General features: G+C 36.2%; 1 protein-coding gene across 1 annotated transcript in view; it reads right to left on the reverse strand.

Annotated features, from left to right (window-relative positions):
- Nucleotides 1-19,333, reverse strand: part of CDH18 (cadherin 18) — a 1,129,863-nt gene that overhangs the window by 855,041 nt on the left and 255,489 nt on the right. The window contains exon 2 of the mRNA XM_073569448.1: nucleotides 18,085-18,552. Coding sequence (XP_073425549.1) covers nucleotides 18,085-18,312 — 228 coding nt within the window. The 5' untranslated portion in view covers nucleotides 18,313-18,552. The remainder of the gene's footprint in view (nucleotides 1-18,084; nucleotides 18,553-19,333) is intronic.

The raw sequence follows: 19,333 nt of genomic DNA on the forward strand, positions 1-19,333 counted from the left end.
ATGAGGCACAGGATGGGACATTATATTGGGTCCAGGATATGGGACATTATTACAGGAAGTGTCCCAGAATGTGGGACTTTATTTAAGAAAGAGGCCGAGAAGGAGGGATATTCTTACAGCAAGGGGCTCTGGATAGAAGAAATAATTAGAGAAAGAGGTCAGAAAATAATTACTGTAAGTGGGAAAGAGTGAGGAACATAGATTATTGCTTTATAGTGGTAAGCGAGGGACATAATTACTGTAGAGGCCAATTAAGGGACATTATTACTGATGTAGTATATTTTACTTTTGAGAATAGTTTTCCATGGGGGGGAAACAATAGTAAGGTCCTGTTACTGTGCAGGGCAGCACTACGTCACTTGTTTCTTCATATGGCATAGTGTAGAAATCAGCGGAAAGTGGGGAATGCAATCTAGAAACTATCAGTTATAGATGAGTGTGTATTATTTTCTGAAGAGACAAGTCCTGCTGGATGAAGTGAGAGCCGTCTGGGCCAAATGAAGAGGAAAAGTGAAAATGAATTACTTCCACAAGAAACATCTCTGGTAAGTCACTGTATTACATGTACACTATACACTACATAGTATATGCAGAGCTCCTTTGTATAATGTCACTGTTGATTCCTACATTACCTTTACATAACACTTTATACAGAGCTTCTGTGTATAATGTCACTAGTGACCACGGTATTACCTATACATTGATACTATGTACAGAGCTCCTGTATATAATGTCACTGGTGATCAGTGCACGCTAACACTATATACAGATCTCCTGTGTATAATGTCACCAGTGATCACTGTATTACCTACTCACTTACACTATATGCAGAGCTGCTGTGTATAATGTCACTGGTGATCACTGTCTTACCTGTACACTGACACTATACATAGAGCTCCTCTTTATGTCACTGCAAATAACTGTATTTCCTGTACAATATATAGTATATACAGAGCTCCTGTGTATAATGGAACTGAAGGTTATATTAGTGTTATTAATACTGTGGTTTTTATTATTTATTAGTATTTTAGTATTTGGTTATTATGATGTGGTAATATGTGGTCTGGTTATGGTGTGGTGATATTTTCCCTTCTATGTGATATTATTATGTCACTATGTGGTGGTAATATGTTGTCTGGTCATAGTGTGGTGGTATTTGTCCATTGCATGTGGTATTATTCGGTCAATATGTGGTGATAATATATGATCTGGTCATAGTGTGATGTTATTTCACACATATTTTGCTTTTGGTAGCTGAGGCCAGAGATTAGGTGCAGCAGACACTTGAGTTGACAGATGGATGGGTGGTTGTCTTTTCCAATTTGAGTAGTTTCCTTTAGCACTAATTTTAAAATTTTGTAGAAAATCCTCTAATACCATTCACCATAGTAATCAGTGACTGACAGAGACTGGAACAATGATCACTAGACTGGAGGTAATGAGATTATACATGAAGGTACATGCATGAAAAGTGTGTGGGATAATAAGTGTGGTTTAAAAATGGATATGGCTTTAAAATGAGCTTGGTTCCTTAACAAAACCAGGGAGCCTGTTGTTGCAAGTTTGAATCTCACACCTAGATTAAACATGTTATTTGCTAAAGACAGACAGCTTAAACTTTTTGACCATATTTCTAAAAGAGCATTAAACCCAGAATGAAGCATGGTGTAGACAGCTTTTTGCTTTGGGGCTATTTTTTGGCAGCTAGCACTGGGGCTTTAGTCAATTTGGAAAAAATTATGAAAAAATTAAATAGTCAATTTTGCATTAAAATCTTCAGGCTTCTGGCAAAAAGATGAATATAAAGTGAAAAAGTTCAAAAGGTCTGTTTTTTCAGCTCACAAATTGAAAACATGTGAGAAATTAGTTTTTTAACACCTTTCACTTGCTCTTGGTGGTGTGTGACAGCCATTGTCTTTTTCAGCATGGGTGCTGTGAGGCACCAAGTAAATCGCCCTGCTGGTGCATGAACGCCGTGTTAACGGTTGGCATATGTCGTGGAACGGGTCATCATGATGTGGCACTGGACTTTATTCCATCTGATGAAAATATTAAATAAAGAACAGCATGCTTACTTTTACAAATTTTTGCTTACCAGCAAAAGGTGAGCGTATACATTTTGGATGTGCAGTCCACATATTTTTTACAGCTCTGATAGATAGCAGCATTACGTGTATCTCTTGCTCTTAGCTGTGCACCCCTCTATTGGCATGGCTAGATCAAGTCAGAGGTGTCGACGGTGGATTTGAGCTATTATGACATGCCATTGTAAGAAACTTTATGCAATTAAATCTTTTAATTGTAAAGGCTAGTGGATAATATTGTATAAATAGGTTGTTGTAGTGGTAGAAGTATTTTTATTTTCTATAAACTCTTCTATTCTCAACCACCTTTTTGCTTTGATGGTTTAATGCTTCATAACTTAAACTAAACTCCTTACTACTTCTCAGTGCTATTTTTTCCTTAATGTCATCAATTTTGTTGTCTGAAATGACAACTGTCAGACCACGTATAACTGGATAAATCAGTACATTCAAGGGAAATTATATGCTTGCTGATGAACAGAACTAGCTCGTTCAAAGTGTTTGTTACAGTACAACTTAATGCTATACAGATGGAAGCAATGTATCATGGTTGCTCTGCTGTATTTATTGTACCCTGCAGCTTGCGGACATCTGTCAGGTATATGCTGTTCACTTAATCAGACACAGCTTCACAACTGTTAGGTTTATTTACAAGTGCAAATGTCTTTACATGAAAACAAATTGCAGTGATAAACAGAATTTTGCTGTATCTAGGATTATGTTCAATTTGGCTCAGTGCACTTAACCAATTCAATATGTCAGCTAATCAATGCAGAACAAAATCTGAGCAAATCCTTTTAAGGCTCTCCACATTTCATCAGAAACAAAGTTCACACAGGCTTGGCCAAGCATATATTTATATTGAATAGGAAGAAGACTTGACACAAAAGATGAGTGGATCATGTAAAATTCGAACATGCCTCTAGACCTCAGAGCACAGTAAATGTAAATCATAAAAAATAATAAAAATCCGAACACTCACCTCACCAGTCAAGTCTCTGGCTCCTCTACTGCCACTTGTCCTGTACTCATTGGATTTTCTGTTAAACATCAGCAGTGATAAAATATCAAGGACTTCATCGCTAGGCCGAAGCTTCCAGGTTCCTTCACATGTTTCTCAATTGTTGATGCACATTTGGTGACATCATACATCTCTGTGTGAGCTGCAATCTTTGTGGGTGCATGTACAGAACTCTCCTGGGTCTGGAAAAGTGGGAAATCTTGGCCTAGCTACTAAAGCCCAGTCATTTCTCAACTGCTCACGCTGATCTGAAGATGCGACGAAGACTGGAGGCATCGCGGTGAGAAACGGAGGGACCGGATAGCTTTTTACAGCTCAGAAAAATGGTGTCCATAAGCATGCAGAAGTTAATGAAAAAAATATGCATTTTCGCCCAGTGCAGATTCGTGTAGAATTAGGATATAATACAATTCCATTTTCTCCTCTCTACTTGACACTATGGAGTGATGGTATGGAGTAATGCTTTGATAAGTTTATGCAATGGAATAATATTTGGTTAGCATGATGTTAAAGTTTGCAGTTTTTTTAAATGTTTGCACATGAAACTTACATGTGTTTTATTTTCCTATTTTATCTTGACATTTATTCATTATCTAAGTTTAAAATAGTGCAAGAGTGGGAGATCAGGGTTCAAGAAATCAAAAGTTTAGCAATTATATCAAGAGGTTTATCTCACTGATAATTTTTAGAATTATCATATCTTATCCATCTGAAAAGGAGCTAAAAATGGGCCTGATTCAAGTAAGATGAATACAGACTAACAAAATATTATTATTGAATGTCTAAAGGGAATCAGTTATAATGCATTTATTTTAAGTAGCTCCTTTTTGTAAAAACACACAAATTTCAATTATGCATTCAACAATTCTATTAACCTACAGTTGTGGCCAAAAGTATTACCACCCCTGCAATTTTGTCAGATAATACTCAGTTTCTTCCTGAAAATTATTGCAAACACAAATTCTTTGTTATTATTATCTTCATTTAATTTGTCTTAAATGAAAAAACACAAAAAGAATTGTCCTAAAGCCAAATTGGATATAATTCTACACCAAACATAAAAAAAGAGGGTGGACAAAAGTCTTGTGATGCTTCTCTAATTTGTGTAATAACCAGCACCTGTATCTTACCTGTGGCACCTAACAGGTGTTGGCAATAACTAAATCACACTTGCAGCCAGTTGACATGGATTAAAGTTGACTCAACCTCTGTCCTGTGTCCTTGTGTGTACCACATTGAGCATGGAGAAAAGAAAGAAGACCAAAGAACTGTTTGAGGACTTGAGAAACCAAATTGTGAGGAAGCATGAACAATCTCAAGGCTACAAGTCCATCTCCAAAGACCTGAATGCTCCTGTGTTTACCGTGCGCAGTGTCATCAAGAAGTTTAAAGCCCATGCCACTGTGGCTAACCTCCCTAGATGTGGACGGAAAATAAAAATTGACAAGAGATTTCAATGCAAGATTGTGCGGATGTTGGATAAAGAACCTCAACTAACATCCAAACAAGTTCAAGCTGCCCTGCAGTCCGAGGGTACAACAGTGTCAACCCGTACTATCCATCGGCGTCTGAATGAAAAGGGACTGTATGGTAGGAGACCCAGGAAGACCCCACTTCTTACCCCGAGACATAAAAAAGCCAGGCTGGAGTTTGCCAAAACTTACCTGAAAAAGCCTAAAAAGTTTTGGAAGAATGTTCACTGGTCAGATGAGACAAAAGTAGAGCTTTTTGGGCAAAGGCATCAACATAGAGTTTACAGGAGAAAAAAGAGGCATTCAAGGAAAAAAACACGGTCCCTACAGTCAAACATGGCGGAGATTCCTTGATGTTTTGGGGTTGCTTTGCTGCTTCTGGCACTGGACTGCTTGACCGTGTGCATGGCATTATGAAGTCTGAAGATTACCAACAAATTTTGCAGCATAATGTAGGGCCCAGTGTGAGAAAGCTGGGTCTCCCTCAGAGGTCATGGGTCTTCCAGCAGGACAATGACCCAAAACACACTTCAAAAAGCACTAGAAAATGGTTTGAGAGAAAGCACTGGAGACTTCTAAGGTGGCCAGCAATGAGTCCAGACCTGAATCCCATAGAACACCTGTGGAGAGATCTAAAAATGGCAGTTTGGAGAAGGCACCCTTCTAATATCAGGGACCTGGAGCAGTTTGCCAAAGAAGAATGGTCTAAAATTCCAGCAGAGCATTGTAAGAAACTCATTGATGGTTACCGGAAGCGGTTGGGTGCAGTTCTTTTGGCTAAAGGTTGTGCAACCAAGTATTAGGCTGAGGGTGCAAATACTTTTGTCTGGCCCATTTTTGGAGTTTTGTGTGAAATGATCAATGTTTTGCTTTTTGCTTCATTCTCTTTTGTGTTTTTTCATTTAAGACAAATTAAATGAAGATAATAATACCAAAGAACTTGTGTTTGCAATCATTTTCAGGAATAAACTGAGTATTATGCGACAAAATTGCAGGGGTGTCAATACTTTTGGCCACAACTGTACCTACTACAACCAGCTTATTTTTTTTGCTTTTTTTATTCATTTTTCCTTCAAAAGAGTAACGTTTTTTTCAACTACTTTTCTGTATTTAATCTTGTATTAAAAACATGAGAAAATATAATAATTGTTTTCTTTTTGTTTTACACTGCATTTCTGGCTATAATAAAATTATAAATAGTGGATATAAGAAGTGTACTTTTGAGCTACACTATCGATTTTACCATACTTTGTACTCAAAAATGAAAAAAAAATTCCAAGTGTGGTAAAATTGTAAAAAAGTGCAATTCTATAACAGTTTTTTGGATTTTTTTTTAACATGTTCACCAAATGCTAAAACTGACCTGCCATTATGATTCTCCAGGTCATTACAAGTGGTAAAAACAATCCAAAGTTTGTTAAAAAAAAAAACTGTGTCTTTTTCCGAGACCCATCTCATCTCCATTCCTCATGATCTTGGGATGGGTGAGGACTTATTTTTTGCATGCCGAGCTGATATTTTTAATGATACCATTTTGGTGCAGATACGATCTTTTGATCGCCTGTTATTGCATTTTAATGCAATGTTGCGGTACCAGAAAAAACATAATTGAGCTTTTACTTTTTTTACTTGTTATGCCGCTTAGCGATTGGGTTAATTATATTTTATAATGATAGATCAGGCGATTTTGAATGCGACGAGACCAAATATATGTAAGTTTGATTTTTTTATTGTTTTATTTTGAATGGGGTGAAAGGGGGGTGATTTAAACTTTTATATTGTTTTATTTTTTTAACATTTTTAAAAACATTTTTTTATTTTTGTCTTGCTTCAATGTTTCCATGGGAGACTAGAAGCTGCCCTAACCAGATTGGCTCTGCTACATACAGGCGATGATCAGATCACCTGTATGTTGCATAATTGCTGACTTGCTATGAGCGCCGACCATCAGGCAGTGCTCATAGCAAGTACGGCGCATGTCATGAAGGAGTTAAAAGTGCACCCTTCAAAGTGCTCAAAACCACATTGGAAAAGTGTATTCAACCCTTCAAATCTTAACAAATGCTCATGAACACAACCAGCAACAGAGGACATAAGGAAACACTTAGCTAACCTAAATGAATTCAAGTCTCCAGGTCCAGATGAATTACACCCCAGAGTACTGAAGGAGATAGCAGAAGAACCCCTCTCCATAATCTTTGAAAATTCTTGGAGAACAGGAGAAGTGCCAGAAGACTGGAGAAGAGCAAATGTTGTTCCTATCTTCAAAAAGGGGAAGAAGGTGGACCCAGGCAACTATAGGCCGGTGAGTCTGACTTCTATACCAGGAAAGATCTTTGAACAAATTATTAAACAACATGTATGTCAATACCTGGATAAGAATGAAGTGATTAAACAGAGTCAGCATGGGTTTGTAACTAATAAGTCATGTCAGACTAACCTAATTTCCTTCTATGACGGAATCACTGATTGGGTGGATCAAGGAAATGCTGTAGATATAGTATATCTTGACTTCAGCAAAGCATTTGACAAAGTCTCTCATACAATCCTTATTGAAAAAATGACTAAGTATGGAATGGACAAGGCAACTGTTAGGTGGATTCATAACTGGCTTAGTGATCGGACCCAAAGAGTGGTCGTAAATGGCTGCACATCCAGTTGGAAGAATGTCTCAAGTGGGGTACCACAGGGCTCTGTCCTGGGCCCTGTATTGTTCAACATCTTTATCAACGATTTAGATGAAGGAATTGAGGGTAAACTGATTAAATTTGCTGATGACACAAAGCTAGGAGGGATAGCTAATACTAGAGAAGAGAGAGAGAGGATTCAAAAAGATTTAAATAAACTGGAGAAGTGGGCAGCAACTAACAGAATGGTTTTTAACAGGGAGAAATGCAAAGTACTACATCTGGGCAATAAAAATGAAAAAAGCATATATAGAATGGGAGGAATAGGGCTAAGTGACAGCACATGTGAAAAAGACTTGGGTATACTAATAGATCACAGACTGAATATGAGTCAACAGTGTGATGCAGCAGCAAAAAAGGCAAATGCAATTCTAGGATGTATTAACAGAAGCATACAGTCTAGATCACGTGAAGCCATTATTTCCCTCTACTCCTCTTTGGTCAGACCTCATCTGGAATATTGTGTCCAGTTTTGGGCACCACATTTTAAAAAAGACATCAACAAACTGGAGCAAGTTCAGAAAAGAGCGACCAGAATGGTGACCGGTCTGCAAACCCTGTCTTATGAGGAAAGGTTGCAGGATTTGGGAATGTTTAGTTTGCAAAAGAGAAGACTGAGAGGAGACTTAATAGCTGTCTACAAATATCTCAAGGGCTGTCACATTGTAGAAGGATCAACTTTATTCTCATTTGCACAAGGAAAGACTAGAAGCAATGGGATGAAACTGAATGGGAGGAGACACAGATTAGATATTAGAAAAAACTTTTTAACAGTTAGAGTGATCAATGAGTGAAACAGGCTGCCACGAGAAGTGGTGAGTTCTCCTTCAATGGAAGTCTTCAAACAGAGGCTGGACAGACATCTGACTGGGATGATTTAGCGAATCCTGCTTTGAGCAGGGGGTTGGACCAGATGGCCCAGGAGGTCCCTTCCAACTCTACGATTCTATGATTCTATGATTCTGGCATAATATCATATACCTAGATGCCTCCGCCGTTGCGTAAGACCTAAATGTAGACCAATCACTAAAAAGCAAGTAACCTGAAGGTGGTGGAAGAAACCACTAATATGCGACTACCGATCCAATATTAAAAATATATATCTTTATTGGACAGTTATACAGGAATAGACAAAAACAGTGCTTGGTGATGCATTAACAGACAAACTTGCGCAAACAATGGGAAAAACACTGCGAGCCGAACAAAAACTCCAGATAGTATAATACAGTGTCAGAAAATAGATACATAACAAGGGTTTGGCACTTTGCACAGCAGCTACAGGTCTGATCATGGTCGGCAGTGGTCAGATTAGAATATGAAATATATAGTGCAGCCACATATTTTATCCAATATGGTGATATACATATATAGAGTGCACCCTATGATATTAAAAATCCTGCCATGTCCGATCAGGGTCGGTAGTAGTCAGATTTGAACATGGAATTTACATTGCAGGCATGTATTTAACCCATTGTGGTGATATTATTATATAGAGTTTACTTATGTGATACTGCAATGACACTGTATTATACCATCTGGAGTTTTTGTTCAGCTCGCAGTGTTTTTCCCATTGTTTGCGCAGGTTTGTCTGTTAATGCATCACCGAGCACTGTTTTTGTCTATTCCTGTATAACTGTCCAATAAAGATATATATTTTTAATATTGGATCTGTAGTCGCATATTAGTGGCTTCTTCCACCACCTTCAGATTAACCCTTCAAATGTGGTAGATTGTGAGCCCTCGCGGGCAGAATCCTCTCTTCTCCTGTACCCGTCGTGACATGTACTGTTTAAGAATACTGTACTTGTTTTATTATGCATACCCCTCCTCACATGTAAAGCGCCATGAAATAAGTGGCGCTATAATAATAAATAAAAATAATAATAATAAAAGTGTTTCACAGGAATTAAAGCAATATGGAAGAAATAGTTTAAACATTTACTTTTTCACACAAAAATGTTGCTTTAGCCCCACATTTTTCATTTTCACAAAAATAACATGAAAAAATAGACCATACAGTTAATTTTGCAATTTCTCCTGGGTATGTCAATACTCTATATGTGTTTAAAAACTACTGTTTGGGCACACTGCAGGGCTCCAAAGTGAAGGAACACCATTTGACTTTGGAATTCCAAATTTACTGGAATAGATAGCGGATGCCATGTCATCATTGCAAAGCCCCTGATGTGCCTAAGCTATGGAAACATTTCAAGTTACCTCATTTTTGAAACTTCACCCCTCAAAGAACTTTTCTAGAGGTGTGGTGACCACGTTGAACCCACAGGTGCTTCACAGCATTTTAGAAAGTTAAACCATGAAAATAAAAAATACCATTTTTCCCCAAATATGTTGCTGCTCCAAAATGCATTTTCACAAGGGTAACAGAAGAAAATGGACAATGCAATTTGTTGTGCAATTTTTCCTGAGTATGCCGATTCCCAATATGTCATGGAAAACTACTGTTTTGGCACACAGCAGGGCTGGACAAGGGAGAAGCACCATTTGACTTTTTGAATGGAAAATTTGCTGGACTCGATAGAGGACATCATGTTGTGTTTGAAGACCCCCAAAGTGCCAAAACAATGGAAAACCCCCACAATTTACCCCATTTTGGAGAATACACCCCTCAAGGAATTTAAGTAGAGTAGTGGTGAGTATCTTGAACCCACAAGTGCTTCAAAGAATTTTATAACGTTAAACTGTGACTGAAAATTTTATTGGTCATGTTTTTCAACATGTTTTACATTGTCTTATTAGATATAGTATTGTTCAATTCCTGGTATATTACACTGTAATACTTCAGTATTACAAAGTATTGTCCTGTCAGCCTTTTTTTTACAAAGCCCTGTATGTGGCAGACCATAAAAGAAATCACTTGTGCTGTTTTTTATTCATTAATTTGGTGTATGTACATGAAATGTAGTGTTAAAGTGTTAATATACTCTCCTCCTCTCTGGTGTCTTCTTCCTGCTTTACTGTTTTGTAGAACCGGAATTGGTTTTTGTGAAGCATCAGAATGAGGCTGCCATGGGCTTTCATTGTAAAATAGACTTCTGGATCACTCATAGAGTATAGAATGGGGCAACTAGTTGCAATTTCCCTGACATCACTGAGAATCAGAAAAAAAGCGTTGGACATCGGGGAGAGTAGCTGTAGGTGAGTATATTAATGCGCTCACACTATACACCATACACATATACAAAAGTTACTGGAAGTGCTTTTTTAATAAGAACATAAATATGCAAAGAGAAGGCTTTTCATTGAGTATCAGGTGCCATGACAACCAATCAGCTCACCATAATTGCTTCATATGGGATGATGGACACCTTAATATTAGTTTAACCTCTTAGATATCATGATCAGGATTTTAGAAATAGGCCACAGAGCATTAAAAAGGACAATGCATTTGAAAATAATAGATTCCCTGTAAAATTAATTTTCCTGGATAATCAGTGCAAAACAGTGAATTTGAATGGTGTCTTATCCAATAAAGTTTTGTACTGACCACAGTAAATAAGAGGTTAATTCTTCAAGATCAGCGTTATTGCTGATTACAACAAGTGCAAGTAGATGTATGTAATGGTTCCTTAGTCCACACCATACTTTTCCTTTTAATACAGGACATACAATTACACCAAATGTTGAGTAGTGGATACATATAGTGAAAATAATGGGTTTTCATAAAAAGTATTTGTTTATTTTTATTCAAAGTTATAGAGTAACTATATTTAACATTAAATATAAACTATGCTTCAATGTGTACATTATACCTAATTGTCTACATGTAGACCGATTTTCCTTTGGTTTTCTTACTTCAATTGGTCTGCAGAATGTGTTTATTAATCTTGTTTAAAGTCAAGCACAGCCTCTTATTAAATTCGTTAGTCATAATCAGTTGCTGATAGATATCTTCTTACACGTAAGATTCTATCATTTAATATAAATTGCAATTTCTCCTACCTAGAGCCTCATAAATTCCAATTTTCTCTTTAATTTAAAGTCGGACATATTCCACAGCAGTAAACAATACCGATAAAAATTCTAAGATACACTTTAAAGGAAAATCTCAATAGCACCTTTGTGCAACCTTTCTATACAAGGGGTCAAGCAATACTGACTACTGCTGTAGAATAGAGCAGAAAGGAATAAGGGAAGATTACAATGCGATATAAAATGTCATGGGAAGAAAAGGTGACCTAAATAATAAATAACTGTAACGCAGAGAGGGTTATAGGGTATCACTCAGTTGAACAGGCAGAGTCTAAATTTTCATTTTATAGTGTTTTGTTATATTGCTTCCAAAATATTGCCCACTACCTTCAATATAAAAACAAAGCTAAAAAAACTGGTTTCCTCAGGCTTTTGAGAATATTTTTTTCGGAGATTTTCTTTACTCTGAATACTTTACACAGAAACAATGAGGGAAAAATGAAATGGTACTTGTTTGAAAATAGTGGTCACCTATGTTTGAGCCTGTATGAGAATCTCTAAACTAGCTGTTTACTCCTCTGATATCAGACCCATTCTTGAATAATTAGTAGTGATGAATGAGCGTGTTCGGCATTGCTTGGTACTCAATTGTGCATTAGGGTGCACGGGCATGCTCATTACCCAGTTGAGTATCAGGGGTGCTCAAGCGCAATGCTAGAACCCCTGTCCCGCATGTTTTGTGGCTGTTAGACAGCCAATCAACATGTGGAGATTGCCTGCCATACAAAGTAATGCAGTAGCCATGTTGGCTACTGTCATTACTGTGATTGGCTGGCTGCATTGCGTTCATTGGGTCTATCTAAGACCTGGGGACCTGATGCTTGGCCCAATGACCTCTAAAATCTGGGGATCAAATGAATATTCACTGCTTCCTCCACCCATCTCTTGGGACCAAGAGATGGACAGGGAAGCAGCAAATATTATTTAAGCATTTACACTTGCTTAACTGACTGATGAGTTATTTAAAAACAAATAAAAATGTCCAAAAGAAAGAAGAAAATTCGGCACCACTGCCACCACCTTAATGTGCACTATAGTGCAGTACAAACTCACACACCTGGGCTGAACGCCAACTACCCACAGAATGGGTGCTCAGTCCAAAGAAAAACATGCATGGCTACATTGTATGAAAAAGAACAAAAGGGATGGCACTCATCGTTCTGAAGAAGTGAATTTATTGTTAGATAAAAAGCATAGGCTCGGGAGAGATGTGTGAACTGTGGACAATGGCCGTTTCACGCCAACTGCGCTTCAACGGGTCCCGACAATAAATTCACTTCTTCAGAACGGTGAGTGCCATCCCTTTTGTCCTTTTCATATAATAAAAACAAATAAAGATGCACAAAAAGATGCAAAGCATACTGCGCACGCGCGAGTGGAGATTGCAATGCGCACACGCAAAATATGGACAAGAACTATGGAAATTACCTGAAATATTGCGTACAGCGGCCTAGGAGGGGTGGAGGGAAGGAGCAATAACACTGTGCCTATCAGACCAGATCCAACTAATTTACATACAGTGTGGGTGAAAGAAAAAAGGTATTTTTGGGTGATACATAGGGAGTTGGGAATTCAAAACTAGGTGGGAAATATATAGAAAACACTCAATACACTTAAATGCTACTGTGAGACCCAGTGGCTGTGAAATTTGGTAACCTTACATTAGTTCACATCCATTGGGTCTCCTGGTAGCAGTGAGGCCAGGAAACCTTAAGGGAACTTTTAAGGTAGACTTTAACATTACTGTAATTCCCAGGTTCTGGGTCACCTGGAGGCTGTGAAACAAAATTACCAGAATTCACCACCACATGGTGTTTCAGCAACTGGCAACTCTAGCAACCTTAAAGTCTCCTTTTAAGTGTCACTTAAGGTTATCAGGCCTTACAGTCGCTGGGTTATGCAGAGTGCAGTCCAGTAGTCTGTGTGACCCGGTAAAATTGCTGTAGTACGTTGCACTCTTGGACTTCACTCTGCATGACATGACAGCAGTGCAGTACGGTAATCTAAAGTACTATAGAGATTCCACCAGGAATGTCTGATCTACAATCCTTCCTGACTTTTACTCTGGCCTGACTGACCTTGTTTAGTTTCTGTCCTTCTAGTATCTGACTTTGGTCTACCGACCATGGCTTTGGTTTGTGATTCTGTCCCATTTTTTGTCCACGTCTCATGCTGATCTGGCTTACCCATTGTGAGTCCACATTACTTTCCAGGGGTATAGGGCAAAGGCAGAAGTTCCACTGGGATATGCCATATGGAGAGACGAGAAAATTCTTTGATCTAAAGGTCTCTGACACATTGTACAATTCCATGGACAATGAACAAATTTTTCACCAAGTTTTTTTGATGGTTATATTTTTTAAAAAAATCTATATTTTCATATATTCAGTGCTTAGCAAACATAACTGACAAGGTTCTGGAAAATTCAGAGCATGTCAATAAGTATAATACAGGAACTTGCTTACTATGTACATTGTAAAATACATTAAATGCAAACGTTAAGTGACAACAGTAAAAAAGTGATCGAGTGACACATCAATATTTGGGACGGGATTAAGAATTTTGTAAATGGCATTAAGTGTAGGTCAGAAGGTAATTATTTTCTTAAGACTCTCTAAACTGGCATACTGACCTTTGCAGCCTAGTATTCAAGACCATACCATGAGATAAACTGCAAGAATGAATAAATAGCAATTTGCCTAGAGCAAAATGAAATGGTTCTACTTTCACAGTCTTGCAAATTATCTAATTTTCATGGAATCCAAAAATGTGGTCCATTTTTTGCATCTATCACATAGATTACAGAAAGGAGCACAAGTTAAAACTGTTTACTTTAAAGAGCATCTAATAGCTCTTCTACCAAGTCTGCATTAGTTCCTATTTTTTCAGGAATAAGCAACCCTGGAGCATTTTTTCTCCTCATTGAAATGTTTGAATGCAAATGACCAATAGGAAGGGATAAATGGAACCATTTTCTTTAGGGTAACAGAATATATCCCTAGACAAATAGCATTGTTAGCACTTATTGCATATTGTGTCTGAGTGTATAGGGTCATGTTCTATCAGCAGGGCTACAATTTTGTTTCTGGTGTCCTTTGACAGCTCTTTGGTCTTCACCATAGTGGAGTTTGGAGTCAGACTGTTTGAGGGTGTGCACAGGTGTCTTTTTATACTGATAACAAGTTTAAACAGGTGCCATTACTAAAGGTAATGAGTGGAGGAAAGAGGAGACTCTTAAAGAAGAAGTTACAGGTCTGTGAGAGCCAGAAATCTTGATTGCTTGTTTCTGACCAAATACTTATTTTCCACCATAATGTGCAAATAAAATGAAAAAAAACAGACAATGTGATTTTCTGGATTTTTTTTTCACAGTTTATCTCCCATAGTTGAGGTTTACCTATGATGTAAATTACAGACGCCTCTCATCTTTTTAAGTGGTGGAACTTGCACTATTGCTGACTGACTAAATACTTTTTTTCCCCACTGTATATGTCCATATCTACATGAAAATATACACATATAGATTAAATTTTACTTAAAATACGAGAAATATTTCAAGGCAAGATGATGTAAAGATGGATTTCATAAACCCAAGTACAGATTAGGAGAAAAGAGACTTAAATGCAGAACTTTGAAAAATGATGAACATATCTTCAAGAATAAATTGAGTGCTGCAGAATCGAAAAATAATCTTATATGCACAGACATTTAAAGCTAGGTTCTAGCTTTTACCATTCAACTTCCATAGACATGCACAAAGATGATCTGTCACCTTTCACCATTTAATGTTAAGAAACTTTGCAGCCTATATTATTTAAACTGTACAAGTATAAACCATTGGCTTTAAGAAAGTATAAAAAATGCTATTTTTGCTATTACTGCAAAGAAGAGAATTTTTCATCATTGCTTTCTCTAAACTGAATGGTGTGCATACACAATGTCTTTTAAGCTCAGGTAAATGCACCAAGTTTTTAAGCTAAACCCTTTTATCACCATTTTTTGTAGTATTTTTCATGCTATAAAAGACATTTGTTTTTTTGGGCTCCCGATAGACTTTATTAAATTTGTGATGCCTTCCATGAAAAAAGAGAACTCTTTTTTTAATTGAATTAAACCATTTCACATTCCATAACCCTCTATAGGTAAGGAGCTGTCAAGGCAGCCTATGTATCCATACTGTATTTCTGTATGTTTCTGATTTCACATAAAGACATTAAACTGTTTTTTGATAGCTTTATTCTAAAAATGGCAGCATGTTCCATTAAATGTCCTCATAACAGAAGCATTCTCACCTAGAAATGGGGCAACAATTTACTGCATAATCAAATCTGTTTTCATATAGTTTGTGGTTAAGTTGTGTTGTTAAATGTGTAGGGTATGCAAATTGCCTCTTCAGAGAGAAAGAGGATATGAATTATATAGCGCCACCTGTTGGAAGCAGTGATCCTACAAGTCACAATTGACCCTTTAGCGAGTCTTGTAATATGACTTAGGATTAAAGCCAAAACAGAATCTCAATTTGCAGACACAGTGTTTCAGGCTTTTTGCCTTCTTCAGTGCAAAGTGTGAGATTTGATTTGGCTAGGTGAGAGGCTCTGGACTGGGGTCTAAGGGGTAAAGTTTCTCCTTGTGGAGAGTGACATACCAGCTCTGGCTTGTCAAGGTAAGGAGGCTTATTTGCCATGCAATGCTCCTCTGGGAAACTTAATATGCAAAGTGCCTCTTCAGAGAGAAAGAAGACTTGAACTCTATAGTGCCACCTGTTGGAATTAGCGATCCTACAAGTCACACTCGACCCTTTAACGAGTCTTGCAATAAATTTCATTTATGTTGAAATGTAGCTAATTTTCAGCGATTTGCACAAAATGTATATAGTGGATATAATCACACTGGTAAATTATTCACTGCAAAAATAATTATTTTCAACATTGTTGCTTAAAGCAATATGTTAAGGATTAAGGATTATCCCTCATGTAAATACAAACTATAAATTCAGAAAGTGATACAACAAACAAACAAAATTTGACTCTTCTGTAAAGTTAAAAAATATTGTTAAATTAATCTTACATAAAAACAATCAATAATTAATTTCACTATTAGAAATAAAATGGACAAAAAACTGAAATCAGTAGAAAACAATGAATAATAGAAATAAAAGAGGGTTCTAATTGAAAACTCAAGAATAACATGGTGAATGTCAACACAATTGTAAAAAGGTACATTATTGGTTATAGTTTTAAAGTAAAAAAATGAAACGATGGAACATTGTAGTCTCGCAACAAAAAGAAAAAAATGTTCCTGCAAAAAAATTATTGCAAAAGTGTACACAATCTAAAAATGACCACTTATGAGTGATTATGAGTGATTATGAGAGATTATTAACTTAATTTAATACCACTATTAAAGTATATTTGTAAACTATATTTTTGAGATAAGACATAGAGAATACATTTTCATAGCAAATAATAATAGTAATCTTTTATTTTTATATAACATATTTCGCAGCGCTTTGCAGTTTGCACACAAAATCATCACTATCCCCGATGGGCTCACAATCTAAATTCCCCATCAGTATGTCTTTTGGAATGTTGGAGGAAACCGGAGTACCCGGAGGAAGCCCACGCAAACACGGGGAGAACATACAAACTCCTTGCAGATGTTGTCCTTGGTGGGATTCAAACCCAGGACTCCAGCGCTGCAAGGCTGCAGTGCTATCCACTGAGTGTTTTTCGATTTAAATCATTCCAGCAGATATAGCAAACACTACTTTATTTTTGTAGTGCACCAGTAGCGATACTAAGTGCATACAAGCTAAATGGGCAGCTGTAATTGCACTAAACTTCCAATGCAGCGATTGTGGTGGCAATAGATATGTATATTTTATGGCAAAGTATTTAAAGCTAATTCAAAACAAATAATTCCGAGGCATGAATTTCTGATGTAGCGATAGATGCTTATTACAGATCACTATTGACTGTGGCATGAAGTAGCTTCTAAATGCTAAAGGCAAAAAAGGCAGTTCATCGGAAAAAAGTATTCAATATTTGTTTTTTTTCATTTCTTTGATACAAAAGATAAATACATACACAATTTTAGATAAAGAATGAAGTACCATCATTATCATAACTATCATAACTTCACACCATAATAATCCCATTTTTCCATAAAAAGTCCATTTTTTTTGCTTGGAGTTTTAAACTCATAAGGCCAAATCATGGTTAATATATATATTAAAGTGCACATCCAGTATAAACAAATTCATATACAGTATATTAAAAAGTAGACAAGAGAAGTGTTCCCTATGAATCTTTTTAATTGGAATCTTGTAAGTTTAGTCCTTTAGCCGCATAGCCACATACTGTACTACTTGATGCAGTAATACAAATAGAGGTTAGTAAAAGTGTTGCCTGTGTTGCCAATTGCTAGGGAATTAATAGATGCATTTTAGAGGTCTTATAAACCACTTTATCAATAACTAAGGAATCACGCCAATTCGGTCTTTGATCACAAATTAGGACAGGTAGGCAAACTGTACATTGAAAATAATGAACAAGATTGTCAACTTTTTATGAAAATGCAATTTCTGTTGACATATTTAAAATCAAATAATACTTTGCTAGCTTTACAATCAACATAATGTCACCAAAATATACTATCACTTTGGAAAAAAAATATTAACTACAATAAATAATTCAGTCCTAGTTTCTAACAACTTTTTTAGGATAGTACATTTTTCTCATTTACATAATCACAACATGCCATATTAGATAATAGAAAACAAATACACAATAATAATAGTAAATACAAAATTTATTTTAAAATAGTTTTACCTTGCCGACATACTGATGATCTGGTCCTATATGTTCTTCTAAAACAAAGAACTGATTCCATACCCATCCACGCTTTGGCCGGTGGTGAACTTCTGTTTCTCCTTCTATGTGTTTGGTTTGATTTCTGGTCACTTTTATAGAGCTGTGATGGGTTGCTCCATAGCATCTTTGTACAAAACAAAGACATACTAAAACTGGACAGATACCAGATGTGCTTGTAAATCTCATGGTAGAAAGTTTTCCCTTTTTTAGCAGACTTGTAAATGTTTAATCCAAATATCTTGGATATGCTTGGTTCAAAGCTATGCTGTGTCTGTTAAAACAGTCCCACATGGTCTTCTGTGAGCATCCATTGTTGTTATCGATTTTTCGTTGATATAAGTATTGTATTTACATCCTGAAAAAAGATCGGAGTACTGTCTCTGTGGAATTTCTTAAGATCTTGCACAAAAGAGGATCATCTCATATCTAATGGAGGATAGAAATGAAAAAAGAGAACATCATTAGGAGGCTTGTATAAACCCTCTAAATTAGTAACTAATGGTTATAGAAAAAACTATAGAAAGAAGCCTTAATTAATTTAATCAATGAAGAGATCATACCTTATAAAGATCATATATGACCTTGTATTTGCAGACAGTACACTAGACATTGCATTTTGCTAAATATTTGCTTTACGTTATTATTATTATTAGTAGTAGTAAAAGTAGTAGTAGATGTAGTAGCAGTAGTAGTAATAGAGGTAATTAAAATAATGTATTTTTGTTTTTTCTTGAAAACTTGCTAAAACCTAACTCTTAAAAAAGGAGAGAACTCAAAGTGTTAGCTAACATAAAACAGAAATTAGTCAATGATAAATCTATGAATACTGTTCAACATCAAAGTACTGTATACTAATAATTCAGAATTAAACACCAATTTTTAATGAGGTTTATAGTATTTTTAAAGATTCTGGTCAGTTATGTTAATAATAAATATCATCAAAAATATAACACTGCAATTCATTGCATAAATATCACTTGGAAAATACACACCCTAGCACATGAAATTTGTAACTCCATATTTATAGAAGATATGATTCCTTATTCTTTTATGTTTCAACTAGCAGAAAGTATCTTGTAATTTTCCATAATTAAGATAATTACAGAGCTATTTCAATATATTTCAAGATTTTACATAGAAATTAACATAAAAAGTCTATTCTTGCTTTTCATGTACACTGCTGTATTTTATTTCTTACAATTATTTT

Source organism: Dendrobates tinctorius, unplaced genomic scaffold (assembly GCF_039654945.1).
Source record: "Dendrobates tinctorius isolate UK_male_01 unplaced genomic scaffold, ASM3965494v1 ptg000025l, whole genome shotgun sequence".
Classification (NCBI taxonomy): Eukaryota; Metazoa; Chordata; class Amphibia; order Anura; family Dendrobatidae; genus Dendrobates; species Dendrobates tinctorius.